This window comes from Zonotrichia albicollis, chromosome 3 (genome assembly GCF_047830755.1).
Source record: "Zonotrichia albicollis isolate bZonAlb1 chromosome 3, bZonAlb1.hap1, whole genome shotgun sequence".
NCBI lineage: Eukaryota > Metazoa > Chordata > Aves > Passeriformes > Passerellidae > Zonotrichia > Zonotrichia albicollis.
The window spans coordinates 38,259,934-38,277,107 of NC_133821.1; the positions used below are offsets into that span (position 1 = coordinate 38,259,934).

At 39.6% G+C, this 17,174-nt stretch overlaps 1 protein-coding gene and 1 long non-coding RNA gene across 3 annotated transcripts in view; one reads left to right on the forward strand and one right to left on the reverse strand.

Annotated features, from left to right (window-relative positions):
• LOC141728501 (uncharacterized) overlaps nucleotides 1-12,026 on the reverse strand; it is a 30,010-nt gene extending 17,984 nt beyond the window's left edge. Inside the window, exon 1 of the long non-coding RNA XR_012579474.1 lies at nucleotides 11,928-12,026. This is a non-coding gene — a long non-coding RNA (uncharacterized LOC141728501). The remainder of the gene's footprint in view (nucleotides 1-11,927) is intronic.
• EPAS1 (endothelial PAS domain protein 1) overlaps nucleotides 1-15,917 on the forward strand; it is a 77,253-nt gene extending 61,336 nt beyond the window's left edge. Inside the window, exons 7-16 of one of the 2 annotated variants that reach the window (XM_074537194.1) lie at nucleotides 1,202-1,308; nucleotides 5,953-6,100; nucleotides 6,842-7,050; nucleotides 7,374-7,561; nucleotides 8,425-8,535; nucleotides 10,223-10,707; nucleotides 11,762-11,885; nucleotides 11,975-12,092; nucleotides 12,653-12,838; nucleotides 13,547-15,917. In XM_074537194.1, coding sequence (XP_074393295.1) covers nucleotides 1,202-1,308; nucleotides 5,953-6,100; nucleotides 6,842-7,050; nucleotides 7,374-7,561; nucleotides 8,425-8,535; nucleotides 10,223-10,707; nucleotides 11,762-11,885; nucleotides 11,975-12,092; nucleotides 12,653-12,838; nucleotides 13,547-13,698 — 1,828 coding nt within the window. In that variant the 3' untranslated portion in view covers nucleotides 13,699-15,917. The remainder of the gene's footprint in view (nucleotides 1-1,201; nucleotides 1,309-5,952; nucleotides 6,101-6,841; nucleotides 7,051-7,373; nucleotides 7,562-8,424; nucleotides 8,536-10,222; nucleotides 10,708-11,761; nucleotides 11,886-11,974; nucleotides 12,093-12,652; nucleotides 12,839-13,546) is intronic. The other variant, XM_074537195.1, reaches the window with a different exon arrangement.
• Nucleotides 15,918-17,174: the final 1,257 nt, after the last annotated feature.

Here is a 17,174-nt window from a genome sequence, read left to right on the forward strand (position 1 = left end):
CATGCTTGTGTCTAGAGGACTGGGCCAAAGCTGTCCTTCCAGGGAGTACACAAACCTGAGGATGTCTCTTAAAAGTAGCAACAGCACAAATCAAATGTGGTGGTGGCACATAAAGCCATTCTGAGAACGGGGCATAAAACCTGGGCTCTGCCACTGACAGCTGTGAGGTGCTCCAAGATGTGACCAATCCTTTCAAACCTCCCAGATTTTAAAGGTTTATGAAAGTGTCACAATTATTTTGTGTGCTGCTGTTCTCCGTATTACAGGTTATTATAGGAATTTCAGAGGTAGGAAGATGCAGCCAAGACTATCAATGTCTTGTAAACCAGAAGATAATCTTTGCTTTTGAATTAATTTTTATGTACTTTATTTTTAACTTACCTGTTTCCTGTAAAGCTGTGTGTGATGGTATTTCCAGTTGAAATAAAGCATTTTTCTTCCACCTCCTCATTAGAGAAAATCGTCTGCACAATTTGATGACCTATTTTCATTAATTCAGGAACTTGTAAAAAATCCAGCCTTGCCTCAAAAAGATTCTGAAAAAAAGCTCTAGTTTTTGAGATCATAGCTTTCTTTGTGTAAAATCCTACTTAGTTTGTGGTTACTTAGTCACCCAAGTAACCTAATCCATATGTCAGAGTTTTCAAATGATTGAGAAAAGACTAAGTAGATGAACTTTTTTTTTTTTTCCTTTTAACTGCCCATAATTTCTCACCTGGCATTTTTATTTGTTAAAAGCAGTGCCCAAACCTTTTTGTGTATTTTCTTAAAGTGTACACGTACTTTTAAACCTGGTGGCACCAACCACTACCCCCCTCACATGTATTTGATTTTCAGTGGTGGTTGTTGGGAGTTTCTGCATGTAGTGGGCAGATTGAAAACTTTGTCAGTAACTAAAGTTGATACCTTCTATTAGAGATAACATGCAATAGGCATAGGAGAATTTGCAGTGCACACACTGACATCCTTAGGAATTTTTGTTCCAGTAGTAGGACAAGTCAGTTTATTCTGAACATGGAGATATTTCAGAATGTGATCCAAAGTCCTCTATAACTGCTCATGTGTTTGGAAGCTTATAATTTCTCATTTTGCTTTTTTAATTCTGTTAGTTTGAAGACTTGAGCTGATACTGCCCTGCACATGTGAGCACAGGACTACAGTGATCTGAATTTTAAATATTTGCTTTTTTTTCTTGCACAAGAATAACAGAGTTGATTGGATATCATCCAGAGGAGCTGTTGGGTCGTTCAGCGTATGAGTTCTACCATGCCTTGGACTCCGAAAGTATGACCAAGAGCCATCAGAACTGTAAGTCACTTTCTTATTTTTCTTTGTTGTTTGCATGTCAAGCATAAATTGTGGATCCCTCAATACATAGTTGAAAATACAAGTGCATCTTGTGTGTAGATACTCTCCAAGAGCAGTATTTACACCAGGTAACTGTGCTTGTCTAGCTGAAATCTGCTGCTGATCCTTCCAGAGGGTCTGGGTTCTGCTATAATTAAAACTAAATTTGGATGTTAGAGGGAAGAATCACTGTCTCTCTAAGGTACAGTGCAAGGTTCAGCTGAAAATTTGAAAAGCTGAGTTAGGCAATTCTAACCTGGTGAGAAGGGCATTTCCTGGTGGCCAAGAAAATTGGGATTGTTCAAAAAGAAAAGAGAAGGTATTGGTTGGGTTGACCTAAATGTGGCCTTCCAGTACCTGGAGGGAGCCTACAGGAAAAATGGAGAGGGACTGTTTACAAGAGCATGTCGTGACAGGAAAGGTGGAATGGCTCCAAACCAACAGAGAGTGGGTTTACATGAGATATTAGGAATAAAGTCTTTAGTAGCAAGGTGATGAGGCACCGGAACAAGTTGCCCAGAGAGGCTGTGGCTGCCCCATCCCTGGAAGAGCTCCAGGCCAGGTTGGATGGGGCTCAGAGCAACCTGGTCTAGTGAAGGTGTCCCTGCCCATGGCAGGGGCTGGAACTAGATGATCTCTAAGGTTCCTTAAAGATCCTAAGCCATTCTATGATTATCTTTCTCATGTGCTCTTGGACGCAGCAGACAGAGCAAGAAGGGAAATAGGAAGAGCTTATTGCAGTGGTTTTTTGAATGTCTCTCTTTTGCTACCAAACAATATCTTCTCCATCCAGAGTAGATGTGCAAGAAGGTTTCTTAAAGGGATATTTATTATACAAATAATACCTACTGCCAGAAACAGCTGTTTCTTGTTATGCCTATGGGAACTGCCAGTTTTAGCTATTCTTCAAGTAAAGTATCTGAATTATTCTGGGAGCAGAGATCAGATCCAAGATCCCTCTCTTCAGCAGGCCACACAATTTCCATCTCTTTCACATCAACTGTCTTAAGATAATTGGATGTAAATCTTCAGTCTCTGTCCTTAAGAGTTAGTGCTTTGGCTGGAGACAAGGTATTGCATTAATGTACAAATGACATTTCCCACCCTTGGCTGTTACGGCCCCCAAACCAGTTTATTGGAGAGTTCTAAGCAGCACGTCACTAAAACCTCTGCAGAAACAAAGCAAAGCAGCTAGACTGGAAGATCAAAAACCAAACCCCACACACCTTGGAGTTGCTGTGATGAAGGCCTCTGTCCTCAGGAAACAGCCCATGACTTAGATCACGTCTGTAGGGAATTGGCCACCAAACAGACTTACAGAAAGTATTTCTGTACTTCCCAGAAAAAAATTGCGGCAAAGAATAGTTGTCTGACCATAAGGGGTTAACTCCAATGGCAAAGATTCAGGACAGCTTTAAGCTGAAATGTTTCTTGAAAAACTGTTTGGCAGTGATGAAAGTTGTGTGCTGTAAACCAGTGTTGATATGAATCATCCTGTTTCCAAAGCTGCTTAAAAGAAAAAAATAGATCAGCCCATACTCAGTGAGAGTTATCTGGGCATGTAATTTTTTTAAATTGTTTCTTAGGTAATATGTTAGTGTTTTTACAAATAAAAATATTAATAAATTATAGATAGGATGTTAATATCCATATCCTGTGCTGGGCTATTGAAATTCATCCTGTGAAATGGGGGTGTGCTACACTGGTGCTTTTGAATCATTGAGCTGGATTTCTAAGAATGGGACACTGCTGGGAGGGAATAAAATGGGAGCTGGCAATCCATTTGGTAACGGGAAAGGGAGGGTGAGCAAACCCATGCAGTTAATGAAATGGGAGCACTGAGTTACTTGTCCATGTAAAGATTTCTGGAGAGTTTCTAGTACCCACTGTGACCAGGCATTAACAGATGTTGCTTCTCACTCCAGCAATTCAGTTACCCTCCCATAGTGCAGAGTGTGTGTCCAGGTGCCATTTGTGCCTGCTGAAAATGGCCATGTCCTACACACCTGCTGCAGGGTACAAGGTCTGATCAAGAAGCAGAATGAGGGCAAGAGGAATTCTTGGAGAGGTGGTGTTAGACCAGCAAAAGTCCTCAAGGCACTGCACAGGTCATAAGTGTTTAGGATCAAATTGTTCTATAGGATTTATGATAGCACAGGATCAGCATGCATTATCTTTTTACTGTTGGACCAAAGTCTATTGCTGTGATAAATGTGATTTCCCACAACAGAACCATGAGTTTAAATCACCAGCAAATCTGACCCCTTTAGTTTTTCTAAGATAAATAGTTCCCACATCTTCAGGGACCATCAAGTCAGAGAACAACCACAAAGACAAAGCGACAGCAAGCTGTGACTTGACAAAACACACATAAACCCTTCAAATAGGAAATGCCTGGGTTCCATTATGTGTGCCATTGAGAGGTATAGAGCTTATACAGACCTTGCTCTTCCAAGCATGTGGCTATACAGAACTTACTCATTTTCCCTGGCCACATCCTTTTGTACCTGGAAATAGCCACCTCAAAATTCATGTTCAGCAGACTTGTATTTATTAAACAATAATTTGTATTAGAAGTCTGTTATGTGTAGAGTATATCTCCTTGCAATTATGCAGTCATCAATTCTGACAGTGCCCACCAGTTAGCAGAAGTTCAGCAAGCCTTGCAAGAGAATCATGGTTTTGTGTTCTATTAAATTTGTCCTTGCCTTCCCCCACTCTCTCCACACAAAGATAAGGAATATAATTGGAGACTATTTCATTGACGTGTAACTAGTTCTGTAATGTATATATACAGGTAATGTATGCTTTTTAAAAAGTAAAAAAAATAAAGAGAGAAGTGAGAAGTTCACTCTGAAGGCAGAACCTTAAATGTAGCATTGATAACAAAGTCAGCAGTTACAAGTGTATTAGTAATTTATGAGATTACCCCCTGGAGGGATTCTGCTGTACTTTATTATATCAGAACATGACATGCTTTGAATAATAATAATAAAAAAGATTAAAGCAGTAAAAAGCTTCTTTGTAATGTAACAGGCGCCTACACTGTGACTCTTATTGATGAGCTGATGATTAGGAAACAGTGTAATTATGTTTCACAAGCAGAGCAGAACAGTCCAGTCACTAAAACACTTTGAAATGAAAGCCTTTTGATTTTGTTCCACCAGAAGTATTTAATCAATAAAAGTAATGTTCTACTTTGTCTAAATAAATTAAATGAAGGATGATTAAATACTCCTAGGAAGAAAACAAACAAACTTCAGAAACAGAAGGATAAACACAGCAACAATTATCTGCAAAACAGTTGTTGTATTTCACAGGCCTGGAGTTGTACATTTGTATGGTGGCAATGTAGGAGAGGCTGACAATAGCTAGCTTCTTTTAATGGCCACGCTCACTAGGAATTTTTCTGTAAAAAGACCACAGTATCAATTTTCCAGCCCTCCCGAGTCAAATTGCATTATTTCTAGGACATTAGTTTGATGGCATACTTCTTTTGGATGTAAAAGCTGTTTAAAAGGAAAGGTTGCCAATGTGTAGTCAAAGGTTTTGTTCTGCCAGTTCCCACTTCTGCTGCTGCTCAGTGTGAGTATGTCTGCTTACAAGTACAAGCTTTTATTAGTGCAAGTACTGCTTGTCTAGTCCAGCCCAGATTTTTTTGCCATTGATTGACATTTTTCCTTCACTGACAGCTTTGAATTTCTAACAGGCAGGGCATCATAAAACCTTACATCTCAGCAGTCCAAATCTCTGCACTGAAAACTTGTTATCTGCAAATATTGCAAAATATTGGGGAATAGCAGGGCGACAGATTTCGCCCTTCAAACATTTAGAAGCTTTAAACCCAAGTTGTACTATTGTCAGTTTATAGTTTGAGAAACACAGGAGAGTTCAAAAAAACACAGTTAAATGAACATTACTTGATTTGGTCATGTGGATCTTGGTTTCTTCTAGGCTGCTAATTCCAAGCTCTTGCTTGGAACAGCACAGTTCAACCAGAGGGAAAAATGCTGTAGTTCAGCTTTTTTTTTCTCTAGACAAAGCAGTTCTCTTTACTATTCTTATTTATTCTTATTCTTTTGATACCTTTTTAAGACTGATAGTAAGATAGACTACCATAAGGTCTTAATTTTTAAAAAAATCTTACTGAATGTAGCTTTTAAACCACCTGATTTTTGTATTTATTCATTACCTAAATAAGGAAACTATAGTTCCCTCAACAAATTCACTTTTCTACAGATCAATTGCCAAGACACTCCTACAGTGGCAACTCAAGAAACATGCAGTCAGCAGGCATTATTTTGAGAGTTGAGATATTATATTAATTTTGTTTCATTCCACATTCTGATCTGAAGATTCAGACCATCTCAAAACTCAAATGCCAGAATTCAAATTTTCAATCTTGAGCAGAAGCCTCAAATGAACAGCCCCCTTCATGTTTCAAATGGATGAATTTTCCCAAAGTTAAGCACATCCCTTGTCCATAAATGCTTCAGTGCACATCTGTGTAATGAAAGCTCAGAAGTGGGTGTATTTAAAACAAGTGTTACACGTTGTGTATTCCTGTAATGATGCATTATTTCTATCTCTGCCCCCTTTTCTCAGTGTGTACAAAAGGTCAAGTGGTGACGGGCCAGTACCGTATGCTGGCCAAGCACGGGGGATACGTATGGCTGGAGACCCAGGGAACGGTGATTTACAATACCCGGAACCTGCAGCCCCAGTGCATCGTCTGCGTCAACTACGTGCTCAGGTGGGTTTAGGGCACACACGTGTGCATTCACGTGCTGCAGAAATGCAACGTTTGGAGGAACTTTTCAAGGGTCTATTTATTCAACGTTGTTGTTCCAAAATCAGTTTAGTCATGTTTGTTCAGTCTTGTTTACTGATGTTAGACATCAATGAAAAATGTGGCGTGCCTGTTCCCATACGCGCTGTTGAAATACACCACAGCCTTTCTGCTTTGCAGAGCAGCTGCTGTGCTCGTACAGCAGAGTGTACGGTCTGCACTGAAGATTTTATTGTGCAACACAACTGCTCATGTGTTTTGTTTTTCTAATGCTGCGACCAAGAGATAAAACTAAGTAGTAACTCTATCGTATGTTGCTAGGAGAAGCTGTTTACAGCCTTAAAAATCAGGACCAATCAGAAGTTTTGCCTTCATGTGGCAAAACTCAAGATTTTTTGCTCCTAGTTGGGGCCAAAATAGGAAATACTTACTTGAGTGATAGTCTGGGTCATTACAGCCTCAACTACATCCCTTTAAAAAGCAGAGCAACAAAGCCCTGAGTATTCCCACAGAAGTCCTGACCACACTCTCTGCGTCATCCGAAATGGTGGTGCTCAGCAACGCTGGAACTGTGCCTCGCCTGTCGAGAGCCTGGCACGCAACCGAGCGGCCAGAGTGCTCCTATAGCCCCAGCTTGTGCTGCCTACTTTATCCACATCTTTCATCTTTATGGTACAAAATGCCTGAAAGCTGTTCTCTCCTTAGTGAAATTGAGAAGAACGATGTTGTGTTCTCCATGGACCAAACAGAATCACTCTTCAAGCCTCACCTGCTGACAATGAACACTGCCTATGACAGCGGCATCCCTGCGACAGAGAAGAGTGACTTCTTGTTTACTAAGCTGAAGGAAGAACCAGAGGAACTTGCTCAGCTGGCACCAACACCTGGTGATGCCATTATTTCCCTGGATTTTGGTTAGTATTTGTATAAATTATTTTTGTACAACAAAGAGCCACATGTGAGCCTGCATTTAGAAACTTAATAGACAAAGTCTCTTTGCTCTGTGTACAAATTGTGAGTAATGGCTAAAAGAGCCCACATGCTCACACCAGTGGAAAATTTCTGTGAATGAGAGCAGGATCAGGCTTTCTTGCTGACTAAATAACGTGCATTAAGTCTATGCCAACTTATTGTCATGGCAACTAGGAGCAGTGTTTACTTTAATGAATAGCTGCAGTTATATCATAACACTGCACCAGCTAAAAGTATTCATTAATATTGTTAAAACCCTATCCAGGAACACAGAAGTTTGAGGAAGCCCCTGCCTTCACCAGTGCTGTTTTGACACCAAACAAAGCGTGGCCAGTGGAAGTGAAAAGCCACCCTACTCAAGGTGAAACACTGACGATACCATCCTTTACAATGCCTCAGATTGCACCTGGCAGCAGTACTCCAAGTGCAAGCAGCAACAGTAGCTGTTCCACGGTAAGAAGAGCTTAAAAAAACATTAAAAGCATGATATGTTTTGTATCCAAATCCCATCAATATATATAGACAACATTTTTGTGTTGGCAGTCCTGCCTCACTTCTTATTAGCAAGGCCAAGAGTATCTCTATTCTTCCTATACTGCATCATGCCTTAAGAATCAATAGCAAAACTATGAAATGGGAACAATATCCTGGCTTCACACTGCAGTCCTCATTGATGCCCAGCTGTCCCTCTAGTAATTACTGTAACATAAAAAACAACTAGTAGGAGAACATGCTACCACCTTTCATGGAGTTAGCCTTATATAAAAAGCCAGTATACAATTGTGTGGCCACTGGGATCATTGCCCCAGAGCCATCCTCCTTCTGTTAAGTAGAAGCTGTAGCTTTTAGGAAGCTTAGCCAAGTCAGGCTTTTGACAGCAGCTCCTTGGAGTTTCCCACTGAAGAAATGAATCTGCTTCTGTGGCACTGCCCCCAGGAGCTGGAGCCACTCTTACCAGAGGGCAGCCAGTCTTAAGGAAATCACAGAGGTATTGCTAAGCATCTTCTTTCTTGACAAAAGTATTTAATGGTGTACATTTCTTGTTCCTGGTCTGAGCTGCCAAAAAACATTTAAAATAGGATGACCGCTAGATGCCTGTAATGGGTGCCTATGTTTTGCACTGACGATCTTGTGTCAGAAAAGCTTCTGATAGAAGTGGACAGTTTTGGGTTCTGAGCCCACTAAATACACCATCTGCCCATTCACTTTTCATAGGAAAGATCTGTTACTGAATAACAGCATGGCATAAATGACATGATGCTAAGCCAGCATTGTGGTTGTCTTCCTGCTTAGAACAAATTATTATTTCCATGCAGCCCAGCAGCCCAGGAGATTATTACTGTTCTGTGGATGAAGATCTTAAGATCGAGGTGATTGAAAAGCTTTTTGCCATGGACACAGAATCAAAAAGTCAGTGCACCTCCCAGGTAATGAACTCTCTCTTCTAAAAGCCACCAAGATCAGTCTCCTACTAGTAGTAGACAGTACAGCTGCTACTTGTGTTGTGCATGCAGATATTGGGATACAGCATTTAAACTGCATTTGCTCATGCACACCAAATCTTTGATGCACATTAACAAAACAGTGCACTTCCAAAAGCTGCCATGTCAATCTCTGTCCCTAACTCTCTGAAACACGAGGTTTGGAGTGTCACTGTGGTGGCACTGCTAATCACCAGAGATTGCAAAATGTGGAGGCTTCTGTAGATAGGATAAGGAATAGAAGAAGCAGCAATTTGTTTTTAAATGCAGCCAAATGACTAATGAGCAAACATCCTTTCTAGGACAAAATATAAATAAACTAATTCTTGCAAAACACCCAAAGGAGAGAGGGGTCCCCTCATAGTACACACCTCCTTTAACTACAATAATGAAAACTCATTTTAGATATATGCTTCCTCTTTTGCCTCTTGAAGGTTTTCAGAGAGATCAGAAAATTACTTACACATAAAGTAACACACAGTCTCCATCTCCTGCATTCTAATAATGATGTAAGTGTAGAAATTTCCCCAATAAATAAATAAACCCACTATTACAACATTACAGCAAGTGAGCTAGTGAATAAAAGGTGTGGGCCTGATTCAGCTTGCTTAACTTTAAATACTTCATTGAAATGCTTTGTGAAGAGCTTGTGCTTTATAGTTGAGAGAAAGGAACAGGCACCACTGATTGGTAGCACAGACCTCACACTCATCTCTATTTATTAATCCTACAGGAAGTTTGGGATGCTGCTGCCCAAATTAGGTACTTCAATTTGCTAACACAATTTGCAGGCTTAGGTAGGCTGTAATCCATGTTCTGAAGAAATTTCATCTAAGTCTGGACATAGAAATGAAAGCAAGAGAAAGAGCAGAAGATAGGAGAGAAGTGTGGAGTAGGATGAAACTCACTGCAAGACTTCACATGTGCAAACTTCAGTATTGTCAGATTCAGTATCTGCTTGCTCAGGTGTGTCCCACCACATCAGCTGCTTTTGGTGGGAAAAACAAGTATTATAAAAGTGCTGCAGGGGTGTTATGAGCTGACTGGGCAGCCAACATTGATTATCCTCTCTGTTCGGCTCTGGTCAAATGCCAAGAGAAGTGAATGTGGGTGTGACTAGTCCTCCTAGGGAGAAAAGAATACAGATTTAAGTGTGATAATGTCCTCCTGGTTAAATTTTTTCAACCCTTGCATTTTTAGACACCTTTTTTAGTGTAGCTGAATTGTGAGAAAGTTGTGTTTTTTATTTTAACAGGAGAAAACCTGAGGTTGAACTACATGCCATATGTTGTAGAGTCTTGGCAGACAAGTTATTCAAAGCTTAGTGAAACAGCATCTACTTCAGATCACAGGAGGATCTGGAGGCTGCATGCAAGCTGCTTTAACAAATATTGCTCCTCTGGGAGGTTTTTTCCTTCAGTTTGTTGTCTTAATTTTGCTGGTGATGATAATACAATGAACATGTATGCTAGCATAGAAATAAGACATCTTTAAAGAGGAGTTGGCCAGTTTCATTAGGTAAATTTGGCATACAGTGATTTTTCGGCTTTGCATCTATTAGTATTCCATATCACACTAACTGCCACAACTATTACTAATTTATAGTCTCTTTATGAACTCCATCTTTCCACAGACTGACTTTAATGAACTGGACCTTGAAACCTTGGCTCCTTACATTCCTATGGATGGAGAAGATTTCCAGCTCAGCCCCATCTGCCAAGAAGAAAGTCCTCTCTGTGAAAGTGCACAAAATACCCAGCAGCATCTAAGTAGCATGAGTACCATCTTCCAACCCCTCGCTCCTACTTCACAGAATCAGTTCCTCCCAGAGAAATACTGCCCACAGCTATCAAATGAAAAAATTAACTCTGGTCATGGGTCCCTGTCATCGGTGTTCTTCAACAATATGAATAGGTCATCATTGCCACCATACCATGACCAAGCCAGCACTCCCCTGTCTTCAATGGGAGGAAGATCAAACACCCAGTGGCCACCTGATCCCCCATTAGAATATGTTCCTGCAAAATGGAGACTCATGGATAAATACTCAGGATCCCTAACAAGTTCCCCCTCGGGCCCACCAATAACTTCTCAGAGAGTGCCCATATACAAAAAAAGGTATGTGTTTCTGTAGTATAACTATGTATATTTACAAAAAAAAACATTTTGGGAAATGAGAAAGGTCGTAATCTTGAAAATTAATTTTTCTCCATTCAGCTGAAACAATTTGTTGTGATAGGCATCAGACTGCAGCTCTGGGGAACTTAATGTGGTGCTCTTCCAGTGGCAGTGAGTCTGGAGGAAGCAGAAGTGGGCTAATTTTTCATTGCCTGTAAGGATAGGCAAATGAATTTCCTGCTGGTCCAGTTAAAATTACACCGGTAATTTTGCAAAGCATGCTTGACTTTATTTAAGAACAGTACCAAAAAGATTTACTGGTGCAGCAGTAGCAGGGACGGACACACACATACTTTCTTACCTTGCATATATTTTCTGCACAACAGAAAATGGGGAAGAGAGAGGAACGAAAGTACATTATTGCTGGCATATGTAAATACTACAGCCAAGACTTAAATTGCAGGCTCTATTTCTACAACCTTTTTGTTTGCTTTCTTACACATGTGAACAGTATGTGATAGATATAGATCAGAGGGCACAGTCCTAGAAGTTGCCTCATAGCTAGAAGTTTCTCTGTAGCTCTTGACTTTTCAGTGTTGCTCATACTGACATGTTCAGGAGGTACATAAAATAGCAATGGTCATTTTTAAACACGGAGCTGTGCAGTTTGCTTTTTGGGATTTCTTGTTGGCAGAAATACCAGTGTCTTGTGTGTTCATACTTAGTATGTAAAGCAAGGGACCATGCATGGCTCTCAAATCCAGCTCTTAAGAATTACATTACTTTCTTTTCCACAGCATTTTTTTGTCTGCCTGGAGATCCCTAGAGGCTGTTTATGCTAAACTTTCATAAGTCTTTGATCCCAAACGTCAAAAGTTTCTAAAGATGGTGGGATGACTAATAACAGGAAATAAAAACATTTGATGTTTGAGATCTGTCCACTGGCAAGTCTCAGACACTTTAGATGTCTTTAAATGAAAGAAGAATCTGTATAAGTGAACCAGATTATTTTGATTTGCCTTCCTGTGCACTCACAAAGATGTCCTCTCCACAGGCCCCTGGATGCTTTTGGACAACGAGGCATAGATATAAACCCAGCAAGACTTGCTCTGTCTAACAGTTTGAAACTGAAGCGACAACTGGATTATGAAGAACAAGCCTTGCAACAACTGAGTGGGGTAATCATAAGAAATGCATCCCCTTCACAACTTTGGACTCACCATGGTCATCAGTGTAATTGTTTGTTTTGCTTCCCTTCTCATTCTAGGGAGATCCATCTGTCATTAACCCATCTCACTTAATGTGGAAGAGAATGAAATTTCTCAAGGGGGAAAACTGTTCCTTGGTTACAGAAAAGAAGTCTCTCAGCACAAGTGTTCTTACTGGTAAGACAAAAGAAAGTGGTTTTGCAATGTTACATATTGAAACACCATTTTAAGACAGGTTGAATAGGGAAAAAAGCTCTTTCAAAAGGAAATGTAAATAAGCTTTGTAAATATTACACCAAGCTAAAATTAAAGACCAAGTTAGTGCTGAACAATCTAAAGGTACATTTGATAAATACCGTTTAGTTGGTTTCACGGATGTTCACACACTTGCTTGGGAGGGAACAGAAAACAGCTTGATGGAGCTGTGTTTACCTCCTGCTGATCCAAGGTGTGAATATCTCACACCTCATCTGAGATGTGAATATCTCACATCTCAGAGATAGAACAGATACTGCTTCTCTACAACACTGTGTTTCCTTACACAAACATATCTTGACTGCAATACTACTGCTAGAGCTGGGGCTATTTCTAGATTTCCTTTGTCATAACATGCAGATTTGCCTATGCTGTAACACCACCACACTGATGTTCACTTTGCTTTGGATCAATATTATTTACTATAATTATTGCCCTGGCTTCATTTAGCTTTTTCTTTTTCTCTACTATTTAAATAACAGATGAATTTTTCTGTAACTCAAGAGGTCTGAGCCAACCAATGAATCAACTGCAGCAACAGCAGCAGCAGCAGCATCAACTCACCTGTGCCAGTCCGGGTGAGAATTTGAAAGCAGGAGCGTTTCCCCCTCTGTTTTACAGTTCCCATTGTCAGGACTACAGTGTCCAGCCAGCTCATAAAGCATCAGGTAAGAGCTGTCAAACACAGAGATTGGAAAATGTTGGTATTTTGTTCCAATACTGATTCCATGAAAAAGAAAAAAGAAAAAAAAATGTGGAGGAGAAGGATGATAAAAATCAAAATACAGCACAAAAAATCAGTTTTGTGGTTTAGTGTGAAACTGTAATGTTTACATTTGTAATACATGAGAAAAATATTTTTACCCTCAATTTCAGTTAAAGTTAACAACTTTTGACCTTAGAGGACCATTCATCCTCCATCCGTACTCGTCTTGTGATAGAATTGATTATTATATTGTACTAAACAACTTTGCTGCAGCATTGATATGGAGGTTTGAAGGTTAGACTCTTAACATGTGCCTTCTAAATGTTGGAATAAGCAATACAAGGGGACATGTGTCTGTCCCTTTTAATACATGAGAGGAGTGGCGTCAATTCAGAAACCATGTCTTTTACTACAACTTTTCCCATCTGCACCAATGGAGTTTTTCTCAGAACAATCTCAGTTTGGGGGTGGAGGTGAAAAACTGCCCTTGTTTGTGTGACACCCTTGCAGCAGTTTAAGGAGGGGCAGAGCACAGGTTTGCTCTGACACTGGAACTGCCGGTGGTTTGAGGCGTATTGACGTAAAAACAGAATGAAACTGCTGTAAACAGAAGAGGTGGGAGGAAACAAGTGCTCTTTCTAGTCTCAGCACCCTCGCTGCTGTGTTCCAGGTCTGACCAGCTGCCTGCTGGGGCCCTCCTTTGAGCCCTACCTGCTGCCTGAGCTGACGAGATACGACTGTGAGGTGAACGTGCCTGTGCTGGGCAGCTCCACGCTGCTGCAGGGCAGCGAGCTGCTGCGGGCGCTGGACCAGGCCACCTGAGCGAGCCCGCCGGCGCCGCGGCCGCGCTGCTCAAACAGCTTCTGGTTCAAATGTATTTCTGCAGGTAGACAATTTCTAATACCAGTACACTTTTACAGGATTTTACTTAGATATTGAACCTGTCCACATTACCAAATAGTGGCCTTTTGAAGTTACTCACTTTATTATTCATATTAAAGAAATACATCTACTGTATTTTCTCTATTGCAATTAAAGTGGTGTTTAGAGAGTTTGATTACCCTCCCCTTATCTCATTACCTGTAATTTATAGTCTGAATTTTTTTTTTTCAAATTTCATGCTAATAAAAAGCTGTGGTATAAATGCCTCATCATGTGATACTTTGGCTGCAGTACTGCAAAGATATATTTTTATTGCCAAAGATGGATGAAACAAATTTGATCTCCAACCACAGTTTTTTGTTGATCTGCCAAATTAAAATCCTTCGAGTCTTTCTGTTTTCCAGCATTTATTTTATTGTAACTTTAATAACTTTTGGAAAAGCATACTAAGGAAAAATCCCAGCCTTCTGCCTCCCATCCCTTTCCTTCATTTTTATACACTTTGTTGAAAGAAATGTGAATGGTGAAATGCAATGTTTGTGGGTATCTGTGAAAGTTGCACGTTTTAAGCTTTTTTCCTCAAAAGCAAGCCACGTTCTCAGCTGCCTTAACCTGGCCTAGCTCTACAGCCAAGGGAATCCTACAGATTTGTCCCAGTGGAGGATTTAGGCCTGTGTTTTCATTTGTGTTGAGGTTTCTTCTTTTGTTCTTTGTTGTTGCCTTTATTTTTTACACAAAACAGATTTTTTTTTTAATTATTATCTCTCTCTGGGTCAGTTGTTAATCATCTCTTGGTACTTTTGCTATATCTATGACACAACTACTTTAAGAGCTATTTCTGCTAGGAACTTGTAGTATTTGTTATGCTGTTGCTGATATTTCAGGAATCAGAGCAGTGGCCAGTACTAACACCTCTGATTAATGTTACCCTTTTCCATTTTATATGCCAGCTAGCAATATAATTGCAATATTGAATCAAAAAATCTCAAAATAGTATTTTCCAGAGTATTAGGCTGGCTCAGTTGTAATTAGACAAAAAGAATTAGGGATTGCATAGTGAGATGAATATCCACCTGGGAGGTCCCTCATTTTTACTTGCCTTACATTTTTCAGTAGCTAGAAAGTCATTAAAAGGCACCCAGACATTTTCAGAGCTCCTTTTCACCTATCATTAATTGTCATGCACATATTTGAAAAATAGAGCTTTGAATGCTTTCAAAGGGTTTTGAAAATTTAAATTACAGCATCTCTAAACAACAAAAAAATAATACAATAAAAGGCAGGTGAGCAGTTCTGACTTAAAAATACATAAAAACTTAGATCTGTTTTGGGATCTATCTTGTTTCCTCCACTGGTATAAATCACTGTAGATTCACTGAAGAAAATGAAACAGTGGCAAAGTACAAAAGGTAAAAATCTGGCCCAGAAACTTAGAAAAAATATATATTTTTGAGACTTCTGAGTCTGCTGAAGCCTGGTGTATAAAATTGCTTTATTTCATGCACTGACACTTGCATAGAGAGAGCCTTGGGTTCATAGAGCACTTCAGAGTTCGCTGTGCTAAGCAAGTCTTAACCACACATCCTTAGAAAAGCTTTTGTTATGGGTACATGATGTAAAAAAAATATACTTCCTATTGTAGGCAATCTTTCAAGAGTTTATTACCAAAAATAATCTACTCATAAAGTGAAGTAATTACTGTGTGAAAAAATTTATTGTAAGCATCAACCTCTGATGAAAATTGGCCATCCACATTTGACAAATTTGCAGTGGCACAGACTTAAGGCTTCAAGGATTAAAGACACTTGAATACTGCTCTTCTGTTCCTTATTTGTGTAGTTTCAGCATTAAAAATGTTATACCCTAACAGTTTACTAAAACACTCTGAAAAAATATTCTATGTCTTAATATTAATCATACTTTTTATCATAATTATTTCATAATCTATATTGCTGAATTCTTATTGACAATATTATAACTGTATGGGAACTTTAACTTGATAAGGAAATGTATTTTGACACTGATACCTTATTAAAGTATACTGATCCTAAATTCTTTGTGACTCATTTGCTATGAATTTGTTATTTGTTGTATCATTGTAAAACAAAAGTATTTATTAAATTATTTATAGAAAATAAAGGTTTGCATTGATCTTTGAAGACTGAGAGAACAATCAAATGTTACCCATGTTTGAGAGCTGGGAAGGAGCCTGCCAAAGGTCCATACTATCAGCTGCTTTGTAGAGTTTACCTGGCTTCCCTCAAATGAAGAAGCAATGCCCTGGAACCAGACCACTGCCCTTCTGGAACTTGTCCTGTGGCACAGACTGCTGCTTCTATTTCAAAACTGAGGAACTGAGGGTGCCTTTTGTAATGCTACCCTTACCAAAAAAAAAAAAAAAAAAAAAAGAGGGAAAATTAACTCCACCAAGTCACAGTTTAGAGGCTGAATTTCCACAGTTCCCAACCTGAGTTTTGGTGGAGAAACAGAAGCCATCATATTCTAGCAGTCTTGGCAAGCCCCTGACTTATGGGCTTTCCCCATCAAATCCTTCCAAGCCTCTGCTTCACCCTGACAGTATTCATTAATCCCAATGCTGCTGTTAAACAAGTCAGTCCTTTTCCATATAGAAAATGCCAGTTTTGCCTGTGCAAAACACATAGTAGGAGGACAGACACATTAAAAAATAAATTTCCAAACATGCATCTAAACTTCAGTGCTGTATGGAAGCTGTTAATGCTTGATCCTTATGATAACTCATAATTTGAAACATGCTGTGCCTACACAGCCAGTGAGCTGCTCAAGCAGCAGCAATTCTTGTGAAGAGGCTGCAAAAGTGAGCTATTGTTACCTCCTTTCTCAGGACACTCTGTAGGAGTAGAAACCAAATCCTTGCCTCTAAATCTGTTGCAATTAACATTAACTATACAAAACTCTCCCTTTTAAAGTAGCCAGTCAGTCTTTGTTTAAGTGTCCCTAGGAGTAACTCAGATCCTAATCCAACTGAGTATTGAAAAAAGTAACAGGAAAATTAATTGAAAAAACCAAAAAACAATCTCTGAAATAGAGATTAACTTGTTGAGATCAACTTCTATCTTTTGAAGAGTGCAATAGCTAACTGTTAATATAAATTAGTGCTGTCAGGCATTATTTTTTGGGGTGTCCAAACAGCTCACACACTCTAAGAGGGTCCTGCAGTCACCATCCCCACGTTCAAATAACTGAAGGAATCTATTTATAGTACCTTGAGCTGCCTATTTTCTTTCCCCCTCTAAACACTTCCCCCAGCTAAACACTTCTCATGGTTGGGGAGTTTTAGTGGGTTTTCCTTACACATATGAACATTCTGGGCAGCTAAACTCTGACAGTACAATTTACATACCCCAAAGACCCAATCCACCCTAGTCAGAAACACG